Below are 22,638 nucleotides of genomic sequence, written 5' to 3'. Positions count from 1 at the left end.
ACAGCTCACCAAGCCCACGGTGATTTTCTATCAGGATGTTTTCCTTACCAATGCAATCCATTTTTTCTTCAATAAAACCAAATGCAGAAATATGCTTTGCTGCCTAAAAACTTAATTCAAGACAGTCACTGATACTATCATTTCTTCCCAGCGATGGTAGACAATTTATAATGTGCTACAACTCTCCTGAATTTTCTGTAGCATCAGTACAGTTCCCTTCTGTACACTTAACTATTAACAATTAATTAACCATTACTTGCAGTCTACTCTCAGCAATTATAAGAACAGTGGATGAAAAATAAATTAACAGTCTTTAGATTTTTTCTCTGTATGTATTTATCACCCTGGTTGACATCATGACCCCTATTTTCTACATACAGTGAAAAGAGGAGCTTTTTTTTTTTTTTTCCAAAATGTCATATAACAATTGCTAAAAGAGTATAGCAGAACACCTCTGATGTTTACAAAGACCTCACCAGATCTTCAATCTATAGATTTCCATGTTAAAAATGTGTTCTAAATGGATAGTTATGTCCCTTTTCAGTAATAAAATGAGAAATGAAGAATGAAAAAAGGATGAAAGGGCGTAGAAAACCAGAAAAAAAATGGAGCTCTTCAGTCTAAGTTGTGCTGAGGAGTTATTTTACCTTATCACAAAAAAAAAATAAGTTTTGAAATTTGAATTTGATTCAAATATATTTATTAGACATTCTGTCTCCTCTTCAGAGAAGGGTAAATATGACTGCCTAATGATTTGTGAGAAGTCTGTTTACTTTAGTTACAAAAGTTGCAAAGGAAAGAAACATTCACATTTTATTTTAAAAACAAATGTTACATAAAATAATGCATATATTTTCAAGTTCTGAGACCTTTCTGGGCTGTCCTGAAGCTCAGATTGGGAAAGCACGCTTGCACAGTCTGGAATGGTTTGTTTTTGCACACCTGACACTCCTAATTGAGCTTCGTTCCTATCTGTCCTGGTTTTCTGTCCCAGCCCCTGTCAGGCTGCTCAACGACAGTGCCACAGATGTTGAAGCTGCAGCTGACCAGCAGAAAGATGTTAAGCTGTCATCTCACCCTCACTGTCATTTCTCTGAGTGTCTCTCTCTTACAGGAGTTTGCAGCAGACAGGTACAGAAGCCACCACTCTGCTTCTCCATAACCAAAGGACAGCTTTTGTACATGGCACATGACCTCAAAAATGACTAATCTGGATTTAGCATCAAATATTATGAGCGCCAAGACACGTGGCTACACAAAACTGCAGAACTGTGCTTCAAGGTAACAGGCCCACTAGGATTAGTTCCGCTGTCCATCTTTACACTAGCAACTTGCAAAAAAACCTAGAGAGTAGATCCAACGTTTCCCTAAATAATTGATAATAAAATACTTTGTAAAAACATGTGGAGCAAGGCACTCTCTTTTTGCTAGTGCTCTTTGAGCACAGTGGCAAATTTCTGAAAACAGTAGATGGCTCTGCATTGAGCATGCAGATGCTGAGCAGGCACCACATTATTTAGCTTTGCTTGAATGCAAAAGCTGATAATCTGGCATTTGTAGATTGACCTGAAGTTTTTGTTTTTTTTGATAAATTCGAGTCCTCTGCTTTTTGCTCCTGGTTCTTTTTCTCCTCGTCTTCAGTAGCCGTGGGACGCTTTCGTTTTTTGTCTTCTGTTAGATCATTAGCTGCTCTTCCTTTTGCTTTCTCAGTCCATGCCTTTGAAGAAAGTACATCATTAAATAGAAAACTACATAGCAAGCCACACAATTCACTGATTTGTTTAACATATTTTCTTTCTTTGATTATAAGGAAGTGCTGGAATAATTCTTGTTAATAACAAATAGAGATTGCCAATCAAGTTGAGAACAATTTCCTCACTTTACTTTTTCTGCAACAGCATTTCTCTTAAAAACTGTAATTCCTTTGAACCTGTATGTAAAATTGAAGATCTTAAACATCTTTCTGGACAAGTAAGAAAGCCAAAAGGCTTTAGAACCAAGCCCCAGTTTTGTTATTTCCTCATTGATTACATTTCTCACATGCTCCACTTTGGAAAAGCAGCTTTCTGCTTTTACTTATTCAGATGTCAATATGCTTTATATTTCACACATACACGTTTTAGATCATGGTCCAATTCAAAGTCCCTGAAGATGAAGAACAGTGGAATTTAAAGAAAAAAAGCACTACTTGGAAATAACCAAGGAATTTGGTGGTGGTGGTGAAATAAAATAAATAAATTAAAAAGAAAAAACAATTAGAGAATGCTTTCTTACCATTCTTTCTTCTGATGACAGAACTCTAAATCGACTCATGCCTTCTTTTATAACTTCTGCTTCATTCAGGCCAGGATTATCTGTTAAAATGCTTGCTCTGTTCTCTTCTAGCCACATCTGGAATCCTGTCTTTGGTCTGAAGCAAGCACAGAAAAAAAATGTCAGTTTATGAAGTTTAGAGGAAAACCATATGCCCCAAAATCACATTTCTAAACAACACCTGAGTGGGTTTTTTGTTCTTGAAAGAAAAGTCACATACAGTCAGCAGTTTGCTTTCCCCTACTGCAGTATTCTTGCAGAATAGACTGACAAGGCAAGACTAAGTCAAGCACTTTTATTAAATCCATGATATATATGGAGATTAACATTTCAGTTTTGGAATGACAAAGCATAATGATTCTCTTCCTTCCTGACAAGGTCTCATCAACCTAAAAATAGAGCACACATTAGCACGTTTCAGCTAATCCTTTTCACAATTCTCCTTACCACTTGTTTTAGAAACTTATCTGTTAAGGTTAATGAAAAGAATACTAGCCCAAATGAATAATAATTCCCTTCATCTTCCTCAGTTAAATTAAGTCTAAATGGGAAGTCATTATAATAATGCAAGTTTCATGAGGACTGGGATCATGGAAAATGTCTGCTTCAGAGGAATAAGATATATTACAGTCTTAGCAAGGAAAATATATACTGCTTAAGTGCTACAAGTCTTCTGCTTTTTTTCCTTTAGAAGTAAGTAAATAAATAAATAAAAAAGAAACAAAAAACACAGCCAAACCCATAGCACCCACACCAAAATTAAGCTTTAATACTTTCCCATAAAACACTTAGCTTTTAGACCTCCTCAGAGATTTGCTAGACACGTTTAAGGATTTCCTAGACTTGGAACTGGTACAGCAGCATGATTTCATTTATCATTCAAAGGTCGTTATCAGCTGTGTAAGTATTACTGAGGCAAAAATCGTTGCTTATAGCCCCAAAATTAAATTATGCATTGCTTGTTTATTATTCACCAACACGTTCTATGCATTTGTCTCAGGCTGACACAAAACTTCCACCTTGAATACCACTGCCATGCATACCCGGAAAGATTTAATAAACAGGGAGTTCCACCCATGCTTCTTCACTGTGGTTGTAATACGATTAGTATCAAATTGCCACAACACAAATATCAGTTCGCTAAAACTCCTGAGGTAAATTCACAAATGTGACAACTTGTGAGCTTACACTTTAATCTTGATCTTAAGCTACTTCGGCCATTCAAAAAATAGTTTTTGGACTTGCTATTCTATCAAAATTGGAACATGGCATTGAGTGGCAAGCGTTCACTTGCCTTTTGTTTTCAGTGTTGTCCTGTGCAGTGACTTTGACTTCAGGGGACTCTCTTCCTGCTTTTTCTTGTCTTTCTTCCACTGCTTTTTCTTGTCTTTCTTCCACTGCTTTTTCACTAGAGTTCGGTGTACGAGTCTGGAAGAACGATGCTGCTGAAGCCTACAGAAATAGAGTTAAAAAAAAAAAAAAAAAAAAAAAAAAAAGTTAAGTCTAATTCAGCAGAATATATGTTTAGTTATTCCTATTTAAAATAAATACAAAACAAACAAACAAACAAACAGCACAGAATGCAATTTCTACAAGTGAAGCAATTTTTTTTCTTGCTGTTTTGTGTTTGTGTAAGTTTCTGCAGTATGCTTAAAAGAATCCTGCCATCTAAGACGCTTTACTCAATCAGCAGGGTTTCATACTTGATAAAAGCTGGTAAAATTCAATTTACTGTTCTGAAACAACATGAAAAGACTAGAAACATTACCTGCTTGGATTTTGGTTTGGGAATCAGAGGCTTTATAACTGGAGGGCTCTGCTTGTTTACAGCTCGACTGCTAGATGAAGTTTTCTTTGAGTATTTGCTCATATTGTCTAGAACACTCGCTGATGGGACCAGTGGGTCCTTTTTGTTAGATGACACCTAGCAAAACAGATAAACAATCATTTTACTTATTTTCTGGCATAGTGCGCTCCTATGTCCCTCCAAGATTTCTCTTGTAGTCGCATTGTAACTTTACGTATAAAAATCTGCTGGGATTTTCAGAGCACCGCAGTCAAACCAGCTTCAAAATTTTTACCTTAAAGGGATTCACTCGTCCTTGGCTGCTTGATGCAATTACAGCTGTTGAATAGAAAAGAAAAAAAAAAAGAATGCAAAACGTGTGTGTAGACAACCCCCCACGCTGCAATATACACATTTTAGATGAGTAGATGAAACAACCTTAGCCTCATTTCCAAAGAAAAAGGCTAATACTCATTTTTCATATTTCAGCCTCTGTTAGTTGAAAAATTGAAGAGGATGACTAGGTCAGAGGCATCAAATATTCCACACCAAAGAAGAGAAGTTCTTGAACCACTTCAAAGTGGTTGGACAAAGAGAAAGTCACTTTGTTAACCCCAGAAGGGTTATACTACGCATCCTCAGCTACTGTTAGTCATCAGAAAAGCCATGCAGGACCAACAACTACAAATCCACAGGAACACCAATTACTTCCTCCATTCCCAAATCCATTTCCATTCCTATCGTTTTTGCTGGAGGGATGGCAGGATGGAATAAGCAAAAGGGAACAAGAGATTGTATTTCGCCTTGCCTGCTAAAGCAGACCCCCAGTTCTGCTTTTTTACACTGCCTTGTAAGTGCAGCTAATGAACGCATCTGTGATTAGTAAAACAAACTGATTGATCACTGCTCTGTTTTTCCCCTCTCCCACAGAATGCCAGGCAGATAACTGATTCAGCACTTGACACAAGTAAGATAATCAGCAGGTAATGATGTTAAAGAACATCATTATGTAAAGATGACATCAACGGGAATAAGGAACCTCTTAAAAACACAAAAACAATAGTCTTTACAAGTTACTGCTCGGCAGCATTGTTACACACTGAATTTTAGTAGCAATGGGAGAACAGAAGATAAAAACAGGGCAGATGTTGTGAAGTATGACAAAGTTCTGATTCTAGAATAAATGGAGATTTACTCACCAGGCTTTGAAGTAGTCACCTCGGCTGAAGTGACTCCTCTGGAGAAAGGATTTGGCCCTTTGGAACAAAGAAAAAGGTACATATGTAAGTGCAATAAAATGTAATAGCATAACTTGTTAAAAAACAAAACCCTAAACACACAAGCAAGTCGTAGTAAACCAATTCATATCTTACAGCATGACTTTTCATTTTCAAAATGTACGCACGATTTTACAAAAACATCCGTCTTTTTTACCTGGATCTAACTTAGAGTTGTATACTTGTTCCTTATACCTAATATTTAAATTAAAAAAACAAAAACAAAAACATTTTTTTCCTGAAAGAGAGAAGCATGTTTTTTAAATAAATGTCTAACAATAAGAAATATCAAATTATAAAATGTGTAAGTGCTGTACAATATAAATGTAGCACTACAGAAAGCAATAGTTCTGTTTTATAGGTAAAGCTATTTTTCCAGCTTTCTTCTTCTCCCCCACCCCACTTTTCTATGGAGGGAAGAAGATAACATAACTTACAAACCAAGAAAGATGAGAATAATCACTAAACTCGTTTTGCTTTTCTCCTCCAGACCACCACTTAAAAGCTCAAACACGAAATTGTTCAGTATACGGAAACATACAAAAGGATGGGAAGGATGAAGAGGTGAAGGGAGACAAAGCAAAGGGAAAAAAAAAAACAACAACCTGCCTATGGTAATGACAGGAACATCAAAACAGTGCAGACTGCTTGACAACTCTCCTGCAAGAGGTAAAAGCCTAGCTGCTGAAGAGGGGAGTGCTCGGTGAACAACTTGTCTGTCAATTCATCTCCTGCAAGATTTGAACTGAAACCAAATAACAGCTTTGCAACATGACCCAGTCCATTAGATGTGTTATCAGGCAACAAAAAACCTCCCCAAGGATCCCTCTAAACAGTTAAGTACAATGCACAAGCAAGCTGTGACAAAGCAGAAGACACACACTACATTTTTGTTATTCTGCAGTGACGACAGGTACGTGCTGGGGTATGGATCAGGTAGACACTGCTATGCATCTCCCACAGGGAGTGCAGGGAACTGGAAGCTCGCAGGCAGGAGTTTCTGTGCCACCCTGCTGCATACTTTTTCGTCCATCAAAGTCAAGACAGCTCAGAAAATACCAGATCTGTTTTAATAAGGTAGCAGAAAACCTCATCCCTGCTACACTTGGAGATTTTCAAAACTCAGTGAAAGAAACTGTATTATTTTCTACTTAAGTAAAGGGCTTCCAAGTCAAATCTCCTGTGCCTCCCCTGGAGGGCCCTTTGCCATGTGGTGTGTCTGTCTGTCTTAAATTTTATGTCAAAAAATCAAAAACATACAGGAAACTCCACTGCTTGCTTCATGCTCTATCCTGATGAGTTACCCAAACTAAAGATTATCAGGGAATTTCCAGAATTCCTTATCAGAAGTCTGTGAAAGACCCATCTAGATAACTTCCAGCCTATTCAAACAACGTATTTTTCTTACTCTGTTTATGCACTTCTGGCGTTTCTTCTGCTTCCTCATATTCATCAGTTTCCTCAGCATCTTCCATTTCTTCGTCCTGCTGAACATTCCTGACTGGCAGACGACTCCGCTCTGCGGCCGAGTTGCTGTAACTAAAGGGATGGAATTCATCAGAAAGGAAGTGGTGCTTTGAACTTCACCACGTTCAGACAGAAAACTGGAACAAAAGAAGGCTAACTTTCTAAATTAAGAAATAAGAACAATAACGTTTGGCAAATACTTACATTGTACCACTGATTACACTGTGCTGATCACTAAAAATAAAATAAAGTTTCATGAACCACTTCAGTTCACCCCGAAATACCACACACAGCCACTTAAAACAGTACTCGTGGAGTTTTAAGATAGACCACACGTGACTGCAAAGCTACCTGAAGCTCCCACCCAGGTAGGAGTGCAAGGACCATCCTTCAAACAGCTCTGCACACAAGAGCAAACTCTCCAAGAGAAGCAGCGAGCTTTTGCCACCTTGTTCAGAGTGCACAACAATGATGTTAAGAATGCTTTGCCACAAATGTAAATGCCAACAGCAGGCACCTTCCAGCTCCATTGAAATCTGCATACCTCTGCTATCATGAGCAATACCAGGTTACTTTTCTGCATAAACAAACACGCAGGTGATAACATGGATACACATTTCCACTCTGAAGTTTAAGCAGCAAGCTTCAATGCTTAATCTCATTATTCTCTAAATTCCCCAGTTATAGCACGTATTTCTCTTGCATTTTCCACCTAATCTTTGCTGGTTACTAAAATGTGTGCACCTGAAAATAAAAGGTTCATTTCTCTTGACTAGAGTGTCAGTATTAGATTGATCTGGCACTAAGAACAACATAGTGCCTGCAGTGTGTTTCAGCCCTCAGAGTGGCAGAAGTTGTAGACACGGGACTGCAACTTCCATTCATGATCCAGAAGAACAGGGTATACCATTTAAAAAGGTTTTTTTCTTTGTGAAATAGCACATTTAAAACCAAGGGAAAGGCTACAGATAAGTCCCTCAACTTATCACTTCCTCTTGCTTAAAAAAGTTACAAACTTCATACATAAAATTGCTACGGGAGGACACTGCTTCTGATAAAACAGGACATTTTTTCAGTGTTATCAGACTGGTGGTTAGCTATTAGTTTCCTTACAGCTGTTCCATCCAGATGCCGAGCAAGAACACACAACTCCTCTGTACGATCTGTATTTAAAACAAAAATAAACAAACAAAGAAGAAAGCACACATCTTCTGCCTCTTCTTGCTTTACAGACAGCACAAACAAAGCAGATGCAGGTAGGAGAGGAAAGGTAAAGAGCACAGATACAGAGAAAAGAATGACAGCAAACCTGTAATAGTTCAACAGTTTGGAAGAGCTGGGATTAGAGACATGGGAATAAGATCAACTGGGATAAACTGAGGTGGCATGCTGAAAGAGGGGAGAGTTGGAGAAAGGTAAGAGGGTTTTAAGAAGGGTGTAGAAATGGGGTAAAGAGACAGAGGCAAAGAGAAAAAAATAGGTTGGAGACAAAAAAAAAAAAAACACAGTGCAACTAAGTCAGAGCAATTTGGTATCAAGTCCACTTTGCCTCTGAAGCCACTGTACACAGACATACAGCAAGCAAGCAGTGGAGACACTTTGTGTCAGTACCCTGCTGCTAATTCCTAATTAGTCCTCAAAAGATATCATCAAGAGCTCACCATTTTATACACACAATTTATGAGTAGAGCAGTACAAACCAGTACCTCATAACAAACGCGTCACAAATTACTGTCCAGAAGAGCGAAGTGTATCAATTGGAATAAAACATTAATAAATCAGTAAAAACATTCCCAGGTTTTTAATCTCAGAAATGTGTGTTACCCGGCATTCCGATGATTTCGGAAATCCTCTTCCTCCTCTTCTTCTTCCAGTGCTGTTGCCAATTCACTTGCTTTCTCCACAGCCATTTCACTAAGCCGCTGAGCTAAATTTAGTCTTCGAGAGCGAGAAGCATACTTGATCGCTAAATTCACAACGTTTTGTGTCATGAGGTCAGCAAGTTCCACACAACGAAATTCACGCTCCAGTTTACAGGAAAGCTGAAAGGAGAAAAGCCTTGAGAGTTACACACTTCAGTTACACAGCTCTCTGAAGACTCCAGGACCAGAATATTATGCGTGTTGTTTTTTTAATGTGCTGAATAAATAAAAGACAAATCACCAACAATTATGAACTGCAGAGCAAAGAAACCCCCTTTTTTTTTTTTTTTTGTATGAACCCTCCGTATTGATAAATAATAACATTAACTTCTATCCACCTCTTATTGTAGCTGGTGAGGTACCTGATAACCAGCCACATTTCTACGAAGAGCAATCACATCTAAATTTGCATCAAATCCTATCCACTCAAAATGAAGTCTTTGGGATTCTATTTTTTAAGGTGTTTGTACTTACAGCAAACAATTTCATTAGAAGTTCTTGCTGTTCTTTCACCGACTGACTTGTAGCATTTTCATCAACTTCATAGCCATTTTTTGACAAGTAATCCACATGGTTGTGAAAAATAATGGAACGCCAGTATTGTTCCTGAAAATGGGAGACAGATGCATGCTGGAGGTCAGAGGGAGGGTGAAAAAATGAAAAGCTCTCAGCTCTATACCTAATAAATTACAAAGCATTTTATCAACTCATTCTTAAACGTTCCTTTCATTTTATAACGACGGGTGAGTGGCAGACAATTCTCTTTAAACACCAATGCCCAGTGAGGAAAAATAGACCACACCAACATACAAACCCATCCGAATAGTCATCCTCTCTTTAAATTCCATTTCTATTACAGGCTTTCAGCAGGACCTACATGTTCACCAGATTGCTACCAGTATAAGCAGTTCTAGAACAAATTGAATACTTTATCTTGTATTTTCTGCCCCAGAGTGAAATGGAAACATTCCACAATAACTCTGTAACTGCAGGAGTAACATTTGCGAGACAGGTTGTTCAGGGAAATACTAGCAAAGCTAGTGGACCAGACTAGCTCTGTGGCAAAATACCTTACTCAAAACCAATGTCTTCTCATCAGATCTATTAGGAATCGCCTGTTTTTTACAAGACCAATCTATAAAGAAGTACATACTCCCTCTGGGTAAATTAACAGTTCCTGATTTGGAAAAGACAGGGGGAAAAAAAAGGATAAAACAACCAAACGAAAAAACAGTCCTTCAAGTAAACAAAAGAAAAAAAGAAACTTTGAAAAGAATGAGCATGAATTCATAAAAAAGGAAAAAGTTTTTATTATTGAAACTTTTTCCTCCATGCTTTCATCATGGAGAATAAATTTCAAATAGCATTAAACAGACTCTGAGGATGAGGTTAGAATTTTATGTCCATTTCTATTTTGTACACTACAGCTGAACCCCACATTAAAAAAAAAAAAAGACTAATAAAAAATTCAAAAATTGGTAACAATTTTCTGGGTATTCTTCACACATACATCTTCAACCAAACTCTGACTTAAGAAAATAAATCAAGCTTCAAAGCCTATGTTTTCAGAATGATTATAGGGAATACTTAGCACGTCTTTCAAAAAAGATCTTCCAGAAATAGGAACATGCCTAAAAAAAAAATTTGAAATAGGCATCTTCAAGGGGATCTCAAGTTGAATCCCCAAATCTGGCACTTTCTCAAGCATTAGGCCACTGATAATTGTTTTAAACAAACAAACAAACCAGAGAGAGATAGAAACTTCATTGCTCTGAAAGAGATTGTGTGTAAATACTAACACTGTGTCAACTCTAACAACTTAATTTTGTGTTCTTCTAGAACCAGTTGTGAAGCAAACCCAACTGAAAGGGCTATACCCAAATAACCCCTGAACCCAAATAACCTCCTTAGCCAGGTGCCTTACTCAGAGTTTGCACAACCCTCTTCGTAGTAGAGATGATTAATAGGAATCTTATATAATCCCTACTATGGGGATGTCTAAGACTATCAGCTGTGGACTCAACATCATTCCATACCTCCATCTGTCCCTTTTCTGTTGTAACTTGACAATAAGGGAGCGTAAAAGGTAAAATTGCTACAGCAGGACGTGGGAGTGTAGGAGGGAATCGGGCTCCTTTGCAGGGAATACACCTGTGCACAGGAAACAAAAAACAGAGTCCTCATCAGCTACAGAGTCACCAGTCGTTCTACATCTAAATCATGTCTCCTAAGAAGCAAGATACTTTAAGAGGATTTGTTCTTTAAAAAGTAGTAATGAAATTACTGACTTAAGTATAGCAATATATTAGATTGTATTATAAAGGGTTATTTTTACATCGCAACCAATAAAAGATTTTAAAACCAGCAGGCACACGCTGCTCTTGTTCACACCAGAAACTCCAAACATGGCACGTAACAGACACAGATCTCTATCTCACACAACACACTGTTTAGCAGCAATTACAAAATGGAAATGCAGTTTATTAAATTCAGAAACTACTGAACAACGGAGGGCCACTGGAGAAACAGCAGGCACATCTACCATTTATTATGACAGGGATTTTGGACTTCATGAGAACAGCGCTGTGACAGAGGGGGGGAAAAAAAAGGGGAAAGCTGCACATCTACATACTAAAAACACAGTCTGTTTCATTAAACTAATACTCTGGTTACAATCACTTAAGCAAAACATTGGGGAAGAGCTGTATCTCCAGCAGCACCAATGAGCACTGACAAAAATGTTTCTTTTTATAGCTTTAAGCTAGTGTTTCAAACACTAGGAAAAAAAAAAAAAAAAAACAGGAAGCATTAGTGTTCTGTGTTGATTACGGCATATGGTGTTTCTACAATAACCCTCCCCCTTCTTATCTTCAATATGCTACTGGCTTTGAATAAAAATGCTCTCTGCAATTCCAAGAGCAGTGTTTTCTTTCTTGGAGTAGAAGGAAAAAAAAAAAAAAATCAAGATGACTGACTCACAGTTGATTATCACATCAATGTGATGTGTCCTGCACATTTTTGGTGAATTTTTGAAAGGCCAACACTACTTAATATTTTAGAGGGAAAAACAGACAGCTAATTGATATTTACTTGTGATATCAAAGTATTTTCTTTACTGCATAAAACAGAGGATTTAAAAAAGCGTAATATGAATTTAAATAAAATGCAGTCTCCCACCAACACCCAAAATTGTGCATGTTTAGCAAAGTACGAGAGCCCAAATGTCAATAAAATGTAAGCTGACAGCTTCTGAGCTGCTAGGAAAAGGACATGTATCACTGAATAAAGAAGACTACAAACAAAGCTTAGCAACTACACTTCTGTGATGCTTGTTAAGAGGAATAAAGTTGTTTAGACACCATCACTGTCACATTTTGAAGTAATGGCTCACTCTTAGCTAAATATTTATTTGAATACATCAGCACTTTTACAAAATTGTTCTTCATGGCCACAGCACAGAATCCTAACAGCACAGAATCCTAACAGCAATGTTTTTAGTAGCATTCTCTAGCAAAGTGCAGTCCTATGAATCTCCCTGCATCAGAGATGTGTGATTTCATAAAAGTGCTCGTGTCTGTTAGACAAGGCAAGAAGCCAGCATTAGTCTGTTACACATTATAAAACCAATGAGTTTATTCAGAACAAATTTACTGATGAAACATCCATGCAGAATTGCATTCATGAACTAGATCAATGCACATTTACTAGCCACCTGCTTTAGTAATAGTTGTTTCCAGTTTCTCTTACTATGAGATGTTCTATAAATTAGAAGTAAGACAAGAAAGCACTTCTTTTGTGGAATAGCTGACCTGAGCTGCTGGGGGTTTTCATGGATGCCCACAACCCAATAATGATCAGATTTTCCTTTACAATGCTCTCTTGTGTTACACACTGGAATCCAAGTATCCCCGAGTCTTCGGTTCAACATCCGCACAATTCCCTCAGAATCCACGTAACAGGGGGTACCTGTTGGGTACAAAATGTAGACAGCTGTTCTCACAGGCAACTAATTATGACGTGAGTAAGTTTGAACTGCTGGATACTGCTGGGAAATGACGTTTTGCATAACTCAAAGACAATAAGCCAAACAGTACAAGCTAACTGGGAAAAACTAGTTTCCTTAGAAAGATGCGCCACCTTCTGACAGCCAATACCACTGCTACTGACTCATGTTCAAATTCAAGACTTGAAAACATTTCACGAACTCAAAATCTGTTACTTGGATAGATCCCAAAAAAAAGTTAGCTATCTGACAATTACTTTTTTTCTAGTTATCATACAAACTCCTCCCAAGCTACCAGCTTTTCTGTGGGGACATCTGCTGAGATAGTTATGTTGAACATGCCAATTATGATGCACTTATGCAGTTTATTTCTTTTTGCTGAGCAGGGCAACTGATCGGGAAATTAAATTCTGGTAATACTCAAGTGTATTCTACTCAGAGTGGAAACATATTAAAGATTTCTTATAAATATTTATAAAGAACAGAAAAACAGTTTTGTTTAGCATAGAGGAGACTCAGGATGGGGAGGGGAAATCTAGGTCCCAGAACCACGTTTTCTACTAACTAACGCCCAAGCGGGCATTAGTTAGCCAACCCCTGCTCCAAAAATCACCTAACATCAAGATTTCTCAATGTTATTCATACCTTCTGCTGAAAATCCAACCCACGTCAGATAGGATTTCTTTGTAAGAGAAAGAGGGTCTCCGTGCAAAACTTGCTTTTTCTTTTTTCCTAGCTCTATCAGCTGTACTCCAAGGCATTGGTCCCCATCAAATCCAGTACCTAGGATGAAGTTGTTCAATGACTATATCAAAAAGCAAAGAATTGTCTTGTCTCTTGGCTAAAATTTAAATAAGTTTTGAATCAAAAACTAATTCTAAGGCAGCATTATCCATGAATACAATTATCAGACAAGCAACTATTTGTCATTTTTGACGTACAAAGCATGCATAACAAAATAGTCCCTTATTTTCCTCCAGTAATTCATTTTGGCATGTCTGAAACCTAAATTTAATCTATTTATGCTACAGTTACAAAATTCTCCCACTCCCCACAAGTTAAGCTAGGCATCCCAATATAAAACATAGGCTGTGCTGTCAGATTCCAAAGAATTATAGGTTGTTACAGTAAGGTGTCATCAAGCAGACAAGAAGAAAGAAAAGTAAAACAGTTCTGGTGATTATGCACAAATTAGCCAGTATTTGAAGCCAGTAACAGACAAGGATTGAAAGAAAGCATAGTTCAAAAAAGACAGAAGGGAGAAAATACCTCTGTGATAAATAACCATCAACTGCTCTCCATGTCCTGCCATGGCCACCACAGGACCTGGGAGACTGAAGATCTCTTTCTGAACTCCTCCAACTGTGAACAGACGAACCAGCAAGGCGCTGGTGGCACAAGCAGCCCAGCCCTGACCTAAACAGATAGCCTCAATATCTTCGTCCTTTGGCATATCTACCGTCCACTCCTTGTTTGTGTCCCATGAGCTAAAATGAATGCAGTGGAGCTTGCTAAAATAGAGACAAAGAACAGCAGTGAAGCATCACAAGAAGAAAAACACAATATCTGAAAATACATCAGGCGTTTCATCTACAGCAATATATTATGTTTCTATCAGAGACCTAGAATATGTGACTGTCATTAGGAACTGCGTCATCCGACAGATTACAAGTGGTCATTTGCAAAGCTGTTTTTGTTTTTATTCAAGAACTGAAGAGCCTGCTCAGTCTCCAGCCCTGCAGATTTACAGCCTCTAAAGCATGAAGCAGAGACACTTCAGAGGTCTGAGTAGAGATTTTTATATGGAAAGAGATAAGCATCTTGCTTAATTAACATTGCAAGAACTGAAGGTGTTCAGTAGCCCTGACAATCAGGCCTGTCACATTGTGATATCCTTCAGGAGCAAAAGATTAGGAACTTGGATTCTGCAATCTTAATGACTGAAAATGGTCTGCAACCCACTTACAGACACCACAGCTTTTAATAAATAACTCAGATGTTTACTTCATTTAGGAAAAAAAATAATCAGAGTCAGACAACCAATACATAGAAATAACACTCCTATAGATAAAGTTTGCTTTTCAAGTTATCACAGTGTTGTATGTTCCCCAGAAAAGTCAGAAAGTTCTTCCTTCAACATATTTCCACAAAAACAAACAAACACAAAACCCACACAATGTCATTCTTAAATACAAGAGCAGAGTAGTCCAGCTGCTTGAAGTTTTCTACTATGGTTTCCTGAACTTGTGTTCTTCACATGGTAATTCTTCAGGTAGCTCCAAACATCTTTCCATAGCAACAGTATGAAAAGAAATAGCAGAGCCCTTACGATTTATCATTGATCTGAGCTGACTGAAAGACTATTGTGCATGTTTACAATTTCCTTTGAGCTAGCAATGCATGAACTTTCTAGTATATACACTTGAAAAACTGGATTTAGAGAAAAACCTCAGGAAACAAAATACATCCTTCAATACCTTGAAGTCTACAAGTGGGTGGGTGTGAAAAAATCCTCCTCAAAAGCGGTCCCATAAATAAAAAAGCAAGATCAAAAGACAAAAATTTCAAAAAAAAAAAAAAAAAAAAGTGATAAAAGCTGAGATATATGAAACATGCTAAATGTAATTCCATACTATGGGTTTGACAGAGCAAAGCCGTGACTTACCTTGCAAGTTCCTCTGTGCTTTCACAGGCTAGCAAAATAGCTTCCGTGGAGAGGTCAGCCATGGTGTGATTCAGAGAGTTGGGCAGGTGTGTTGCATGGTGTACAGAGGTATCATGAAATTCAATATCTATAGCATTGTCCTGCTCATCATTGTAGCAGCGAATGATGCCAACAGAATTCCAAACCTATTAAAAATAAATAAATATCACAATAATAATAATCAAGCATGTTGACTGCCCTAGAACAGCCTCCTACACCTCCTCGATCTGAAACAACAATAGGTGACAGATTGAAGACTTGAAGAGTCAGGGCTGGTAGTTTCTAAAACAGCTTCATTAGGCCAAAATGATTTTATTCTCATTGCTTAACCAAATTTCTCCTTGCAAAATTAATCATTAACAACTCGCAGTTATAAAGAAATAATGGGTGATGGACAGAAAAGTCCTAAAAGGACAAAAGTATCCACAAGTTCCAATCTAAAAAGGAATTCCAAAACAGATTTGTTCAACTTCAGTAACACAAGCACAAGCTGTATTGCTTCCTTTAGTCTTGAACCAAATATTTATTTCTACATCAAAAGCAACCTAAATGTATGGCATAAAGTTATGCACTCTGCATTAGCACAAAGCTACTTTTCACCATTTAGTTTACACTGTGAAGTATTAAAAAAGCACCAGACACATGCAGCTGGAAATGATTAGATGAAGACCCAGCAAAACCAGGACAATGCTAACAAAGCAACTACATCTATGTAGCAGCACAGCCATGAGATTTACCATGAAACGATGCATGAGATGTGCAGGAGTGGAGCCAGACTGGAAAGGCTTTTGCCTGGGGGTTGGCAACGGCCCATCATAGAAATGCTGCTGTGTAGACGATGCTGGCAAAGCTGGAAAGCCACCAGTCTGATCATCATCATCCTCCTCCTTATTAAGAAGATTGGAATTAGCTTTTATCATCCCGATATCTAAAAATTTAAAATACAAAAATACATGTATGTATTACTTCTTCCCAGTATTATGGCAGAAAATAGGCAAAAAACACAGAACTAAAACAGTGAAGACTTGACCAGAAAAATAAAACAGAATACATTTGATAAGGGGATGCCAAGAGAGGATGCTTAAGAGTTTGTCCCAATAACAACACTCCAGAGCTCTGGAAAATTAGTTCATGCTGTACCTACCTAATGAGTTATCATCGTCATCAAGTATTGCCCGTCTCTGATGGCTTGCAGTTGGCATAAGGTCATCATCATCACCGTGATCCTCATTAGCTCCCGGGGTTGGGGAAGAGGGTGGTTCGATCGCATCTCCATTTAAATAGTCGTCATCGTCTCCATCAAAGAGATCATTGTAGTCTTTTGCCGCTGTACTGGCAACCTAGAACCATGTTAGCAATTATCATTATTTTTTCATTTAGCAGCTATTAATTATTGTTATTAATTATAATTGTTATTTAATAATGGTAATTCCTTCCAGTACCTAAAGAGGACCTACAAGAATGCTGAAGAGGAACGCTTTGTCAGGGAGTGTAGTGATGGGACAAGGGGTAATGGCTTTTCAACTAAAAAAAGGTAAGTTTAGGTTAGATAAGAGGAAGAAATTCTTCACTATGAGGGTGATGAGGCCCTGGCGCAGGCTGCCCCAAGGAGCTGTGGCTGCTCCATCCCCAGCAGTGCCCAAGGCCAGGCTGGATGGGGCTGGGGGCAGCCTGGGCTGGTGGCAGGGGCTGGGATTAGATGGGCTGTGAGGTCCCTGCCAACCCAAACCAGCCTGTGAGTCTGTGATTAAATCTTCCTTTGGACATGGGACTCAAGGAATGAATTAACAAACGAGAAGGAAATTTCAACACCCAATACAGAATGTTCAATATAATTTGATGGCTTAAATATTCAAGTTAATAATCGGCATTAATTACCTTGTCATTTGTTTTCTTTCCATCACCGATATCCTCCAACAACCCCAGATTTCCTTCAGTATCTGTATAAGCGATTTGCCTGTACTTGGGGTGCCATGCCAGTCCACAAATTGAGTAATTTTTCTCGTGTTTTGTCCTGAAAAGAGTATGAAAATACTGGAATGTATTAAGCTTCTCAGGGCAGAAGCATTATTGTAAGCAGTGGTAATACTTACTGGTATTAGAAAACAACATAATAAAATACATACACATGGTAAAATAATTCGTAAGTTAAACTTCAGCATAAATAACTACAATAAAAAACACAGCAGGCCTTACTTCTCTGTGGAGGAAATTATTTAAGCTTTAGAATCAATCAGAATCATTTTCATAAAACAGCTCCTGATAGATGTAGAAAAGACAAAGTAATTCCCCAGCAGCCACACATTCCAAACCATCCAGCTATAAAACGAACGCTCAGCTGCTTCTCTTGTACCAAACGGATGAGTTAGTTCTCCATCTTCTCCCTGCTTTATTCTCACAAAACAACCCTGCCATGAATCATTTACACGGTCTGTCTAATTCCTAACATATGCATTAGAGTAAAAATCATGTTTCTTACTCAAGATAATCAGTCACTGAAAGCCTCCCTTCTGTTCCTCCCTTTAGTTAACAGAGATGAAATGCCTTTTGGCTCTTTTTGTTGCCCAAAGGTGAGGATGGCTGACTCACTGCGTCAGTATTCCCCACACCCTTTAGAAGATGCCTCTTACTGCCAACAATCCTGGCGTTTGTAACCTGAGGAAGATTTATTTCCATTAAAACTATCCTTTAATCAATCAGAAGTAAAACATTCCCATTGCACACAGAACTAGACCACAGAATTTGAACACAAGCCCATATTCATGTCCATCCCCCGTTCTATTTCTAGGAACCTAACGTTTCCAGATTCTTTTAGCTGGGCAGAAAGAAAGCAGCACGTCGTATGAATCAGAACATATTTCTGTGCGTACCAGATATGGCAGGTTTCTGGTATTTTTCTATGCCACGTTTCTACCTGACAGTCATACTCTCCTGGCAGCTGCTTCATGGTAGAGCGCAGGAATGATGTGGCAGCCCTCAAATTCCTGTCCGCACGTGAACTGAGCCATTAGTGCACCTCACCCGGGTTGCACAAGGTGATCTCCTCCTGCTCCCTTGCTCAAGTCTAGACTGAACAGTGGCCCTGTGTTGCAGCATCACCCCGATCCCACAAATCCTGGATTGCATCCCCTCTCCCAACACGCTCGCAGTGACCACCTCTGGGGCCAGCAGAGTGGGATTGCTCAGCCCGAGCTCTTAAGCGCTGTCTCCTGCAGCCCTGCCAGCTGGCGTTGGTGGTATAGTGGTGAGCATAGCTGCCTTCCAAGCAGTTGACCCGGGTTCGATTCCCGGCCAACGCAGTTACATTTTGGGGCCCTGGGACCCCCAGAGCCCCGAGCGTAGCCTCCCGGCCAGCTCCGGACTTGTAGGGGGGTTGTGGCTCCAGCTGGAGGCACCCAACTTTATGGGGTCCGATGGGATTCATCCCAGGGAGCTCAGCTGGCTGAGGTCATCTCGAGATCCCTCTCGATTATTTTTCAGTGGTCTTGGGAATCTGGAGGGATCTTTGTCCACTGGAAGCTGGCAAACGTTGCCCCAGTTTTCAAGAAAGGAAAGAAAGGAGACCCTGGTAATTACAGGCCTGTCAGTCTCATGTCAGTGCCTGGTAAAATCATGGAGGTTATTCTGGGATTTACTGAAAGGCACATGAAAGACAACACGGTCATTGGTCATCCCCAACACAGGTCGACAAAAGGAAAGTCCTACTTAACGAACTTAATTTCACCTAGCTGACCAAGAGAAGCCAGTAGACGTGATCTTTTTGGATTTTAGCAAAGCTTTCAATACAGTCTCTCACAGTACATTCCGTCCAAAATGTCCAGCACATGGTTAGACAAAAACATAATGCAATGGGTGAACAACTGGCTGATGGGTCAGGCTCAAAGGGTTAGAGCAAGAAGAGCTCCATCAGGCTGGTGGCCAGTCACTAGTGGGGTAAATTAAGAGGAGCTGTTGACTCCCTTGATAGTAGAGAGGCTTTGCCAAGAGATCTTGACAAATTAGAAGACTGGGCAATCACCAGCCACGTGAAGTTTAACAAGAGCAAGTGCCAGATTCTGCACAGAGATTTAACAAAATTCTATTTCAAGAAGCAGCATATGTTTAGGGAATTATGGAACAGCACTACATACCTCTCTATGCACTCCTGGGTTTCCACCTTCCACACCACAATACTCCCATCCACACTTCCAGCTACCAGGTACTGCCCACAGGGAGACCAGGCCACGACATTCAAGGGCTAGGGAAAAAGAAAATTTAGATAAAAAGAAATATTACCAATCCATACAAAGCACTCATATCCTGAAGTATAAAGCAGACATTCTGGAAGGAAAAAATCTTAATCTTTAGCAAACCACATCCAGCCTCCCATACTAGAGCTGGCTGCAGGTAGCTCCCAGCAAAACCATTCCTTAAGGATAGCACACTTATTTTTCTCTTATAATATTTATCTTCTGTCACTAAAAGCTGCCATGAGGTCAAACAAAACCTGATTCTAGACATGTACACAGAAAGAAGTATCTCTTGCCTTGTAGAGCTTAGAGATATGGTTTAGTGGGGACTGTTAGCGTCAGGTCAGAGGTTGGACTCGATGATCTTGAGGTCTCTTCCAACCTAGAAATTCTGTGATTGATTTCCAACATAAAGTAACAGGATCAGAAATGAAAGTGTAACCAATCATTACCAAGAGGACAGGGAATAGAACCGTACTGTCCAGAAGATAACTTCAGGCAGAGTAACACTTAAACTTTGAAAGATTTAGTAAGCAGCTTGTTTACGTACTTACCTGTGTGATGGAAGTATCTGACAGATCAAATTTATTATCCCAGGTTTCTCTTCTGTATAGCTTAACAACTTTGTCTACAGGAATTGCCAGCAACTGTTACAAGGAAACAAGATTTAGGCAATTTAGAACAAATTATCTTCCAAGCAAAACATTCAAAGAACTAGCAACGCTCCTTCATTCCAAAGTATCACACTTGTGGCTGTCTAAGTATTTAACAGTTCTCTTAGCATCCTAGCAGTGCCAACTGAGAAAGAAAAGAACGCTACAGAAGTAATCTTGAATTACAAAGTTCTCCAATGCTTTCCATATGCAACACAGCAAATAATGGCTGTTTTCATTTCAATCTTCACTTCTTGCTGGCAGAAAACAGACGATAATGACAGCTGCAACTTAAGGTTAAAAGTTCTTATTCGTGAAACAGCTAACAAACATGCATAAATAGTTTTCAGTGTTCTGAGAACAAGGCTTATGTTCTTCTATTTCCTCCCTCCCTGAACTTCTTTTGATCAGGTTACAATTTCTCTGTAAATCTTACCTGAATAGCTGATTCTTGAAATAGCTCATTTGGTATTTCACAAACCTACATAACATTACTGCTCGTTTACTTCTTGGGATATGGGCGTGGTTTTTTTTTGTGTGTGTGTTGTTTGGTTGGTTTTTTTTTTTTTTTTTTTTTTGGTTTGGTTTTCTGTTTTTATGATTCCTAATAATCTGCTTTATAATACATGCAAGGCAACTTCCTACACTTCATGTGTGCATGAGAATACAAAGAAATAGAGATTATTCAAGTCAAAACTGAGAAAACACTGGAAAATACTCTTTTGACCCTGCACATACTAGAATGTCAATAGTTTGGCAGAGCCTATTCATCCTTTATTATTCCAGCCAACAGGCCAGGACAGAAGCCACAAAGCAATTTTTCCCCAAATGGCCAACTCTTGCTCAATTCCCTGCCCTTTACTTCAAGTACGGTGCAGCATGCCTTGTTTCATGTGGGTTTGAATTTATCTGCTCCTTTCTCCCCTCCCCTTTGCACTTTAGATGCTGCAGGGGTATTCTAGGTTACATGATACAAAGACATCCACACAGCGATGCAAACTTCTGTCCCCAACCTATTTTGGTACGTGATCTGTACATGGCACTCTTGGAATGGTTTGGGTTGGAAGGGACCTTAAAGATTATCTAGTCCCAACCTCTGTGCCATGGGTAGGGACACCTCCCACTAGATCAGGAACAACTTACTACATAGGATACATTTGCAGAGCAAGACTACTGATGCAACAAAATTTAAGCACAGCAAGTCAGAACTCTTTTGATGCTCTGTTGTGAACAGTGAGATTATTTACCTCATGTACAATCTTCTTTCCTACGCAGCACAACATGACTCTTTAACATAGTTTTGGGCTGACAGCTGGACTGCTGGCAAACACAGCCTGGTACTTAAACAAGTAACCATTTCCAGGTTTGTTTTTCCTAAAAGTGAACTTCATCCCAAACATTTTCCTTAGTCCCTGGAGCTGGAATTTGCACTTGCCTGGATTGAATTCTACTGTACTCCCAAAGAGAAATGAAGGATTAAGATGTGGCTGAAACAATATGTCACTTACCTTCCCACTGCCAGGTTGCCAGCCAAGCCTGCATATCGATTTAGCATTTATCACATCATTACATTTCTGCAGCAGTAGCCAATTTGTCACGCATGTCTGAAAACAGAATATTCAAAAATGAGTTCTCTAGTTCTGTGAAAACCTACTGTATTTTAAGAATCCCTGAAGAAGTGTGGAAAAAGCTAAAAGGAAACAAGATACACCATTTCTGGAAACAAAATAATTTCCTTCATCTGAATACAATGGTGCCTACCCTCTTAAAAAAGAAAAGAAAAAAAAAATGCTGCAAAATACTCTGCCAGTGTAGACCTGAACATATTTTTAACTACAATGCAACAACTTGTCAGAGAAATGAGACCAGAGAACAAGTGTTTTTAATGAAGTACAGAACATGAGCTCACATATATTTAGGTTATAAAGAGAGATATCTAGCCAAAAGGCATTTGTCAAATCCAGATTGACTGTAGGAAGGTGACACGCATCAGCCTGAATGTCACCAGAACAACACAAACATGAATGATTTGCCACGTTCTCATATTACAGCACAGATGATATACATCACTGCCACGGTCCCAGGACACAGCCTAATTGCCCCAAAAGGCACCCACTGTCAGACTAGAACACTAGATTTCATATTAGTAATATGGTTTTGTTTCAAAAAGTAGCAATTACAAGTGCGAAGTACATACCAAAGTGTATTTATAGGAGTAATTCCACACGGATTCTTCTTCCAATCAATAATGGCATTTACCAAAAATAATCCCACATACATGCAG

At 38.9% G+C, this 22,638-nt stretch overlaps 1 protein-coding gene across 2 annotated transcripts in view; it reads right to left on the bottom strand.

The window, feature by feature from the left end:
• Nucleotides 1-683: 683 nt before the first annotated feature.
• Nucleotides 684-22,638, bottom strand: part of WDHD1 (WD repeat and HMG-box DNA binding protein 1) — a 31,440-nt gene continuing 9,485 nt past the window's right edge. For both annotated transcript variants that reach the window (XM_084520177.1, XM_084520178.1), the window contains exons 7-26: nt 21,863-21,958; nt 20,256-20,348; nt 19,603-19,709; nt 17,351-17,486; nt 16,617-16,812; nt 16,210-16,400; nt 15,434-15,618; nt 14,038-14,279; nt 13,414-13,551; nt 12,575-12,731; nt 10,802-10,916; nt 9,240-9,371; nt 8,668-8,885; nt 6,785-6,915; nt 5,299-5,355; nt 4,395-4,438; nt 4,082-4,237; nt 3,608-3,765; nt 2,275-2,410; nt 684-1,717 (exon numbers count right to left, since the gene is read on the bottom strand). In XM_084520177.1, coding sequence (XP_084376303.1) covers nt 1,517-1,717; nt 2,275-2,410; nt 3,608-3,765; nt 4,082-4,237; nt 4,395-4,438; nt 5,299-5,355; nt 6,785-6,915; nt 8,668-8,885; nt 9,240-9,371; nt 10,802-10,916; nt 12,575-12,731; nt 13,414-13,551; nt 14,038-14,279; nt 15,434-15,618; nt 16,210-16,400; nt 16,617-16,812; nt 17,351-17,486; nt 19,603-19,709; nt 20,256-20,348; nt 21,863-21,958 — 2,889 coding nt within the window. In that variant the 3' untranslated portion in view covers nt 684-1,516. The remainder of the gene's footprint in view (nt 1,718-2,274; nt 2,411-3,607; nt 3,766-4,081; nt 4,238-4,394; nt 4,439-5,298; nt 5,356-6,784; nt 6,916-8,667; nt 8,886-9,239; nt 9,372-10,801; nt 10,917-12,574; nt 12,732-13,413; nt 13,552-14,037; nt 14,280-15,433; nt 15,619-16,209; nt 16,401-16,616; nt 16,813-17,350; nt 17,487-19,602; nt 19,710-20,255; nt 20,349-21,862; nt 21,959-22,638) is intronic.

Source organism: Aythya ferina, assembly GCF_964211825.1.
Source record: "Aythya ferina genome assembly, chromosome: 5".
Taxonomy (NCBI): Eukaryota; Metazoa; Chordata; class Aves; order Anseriformes; family Anatidae; genus Aythya; species Aythya ferina.
The sequence above is the reverse complement of the archived record's forward strand: the minus strand, read 5'-3'. Positions and strand labels throughout refer to the sequence as shown.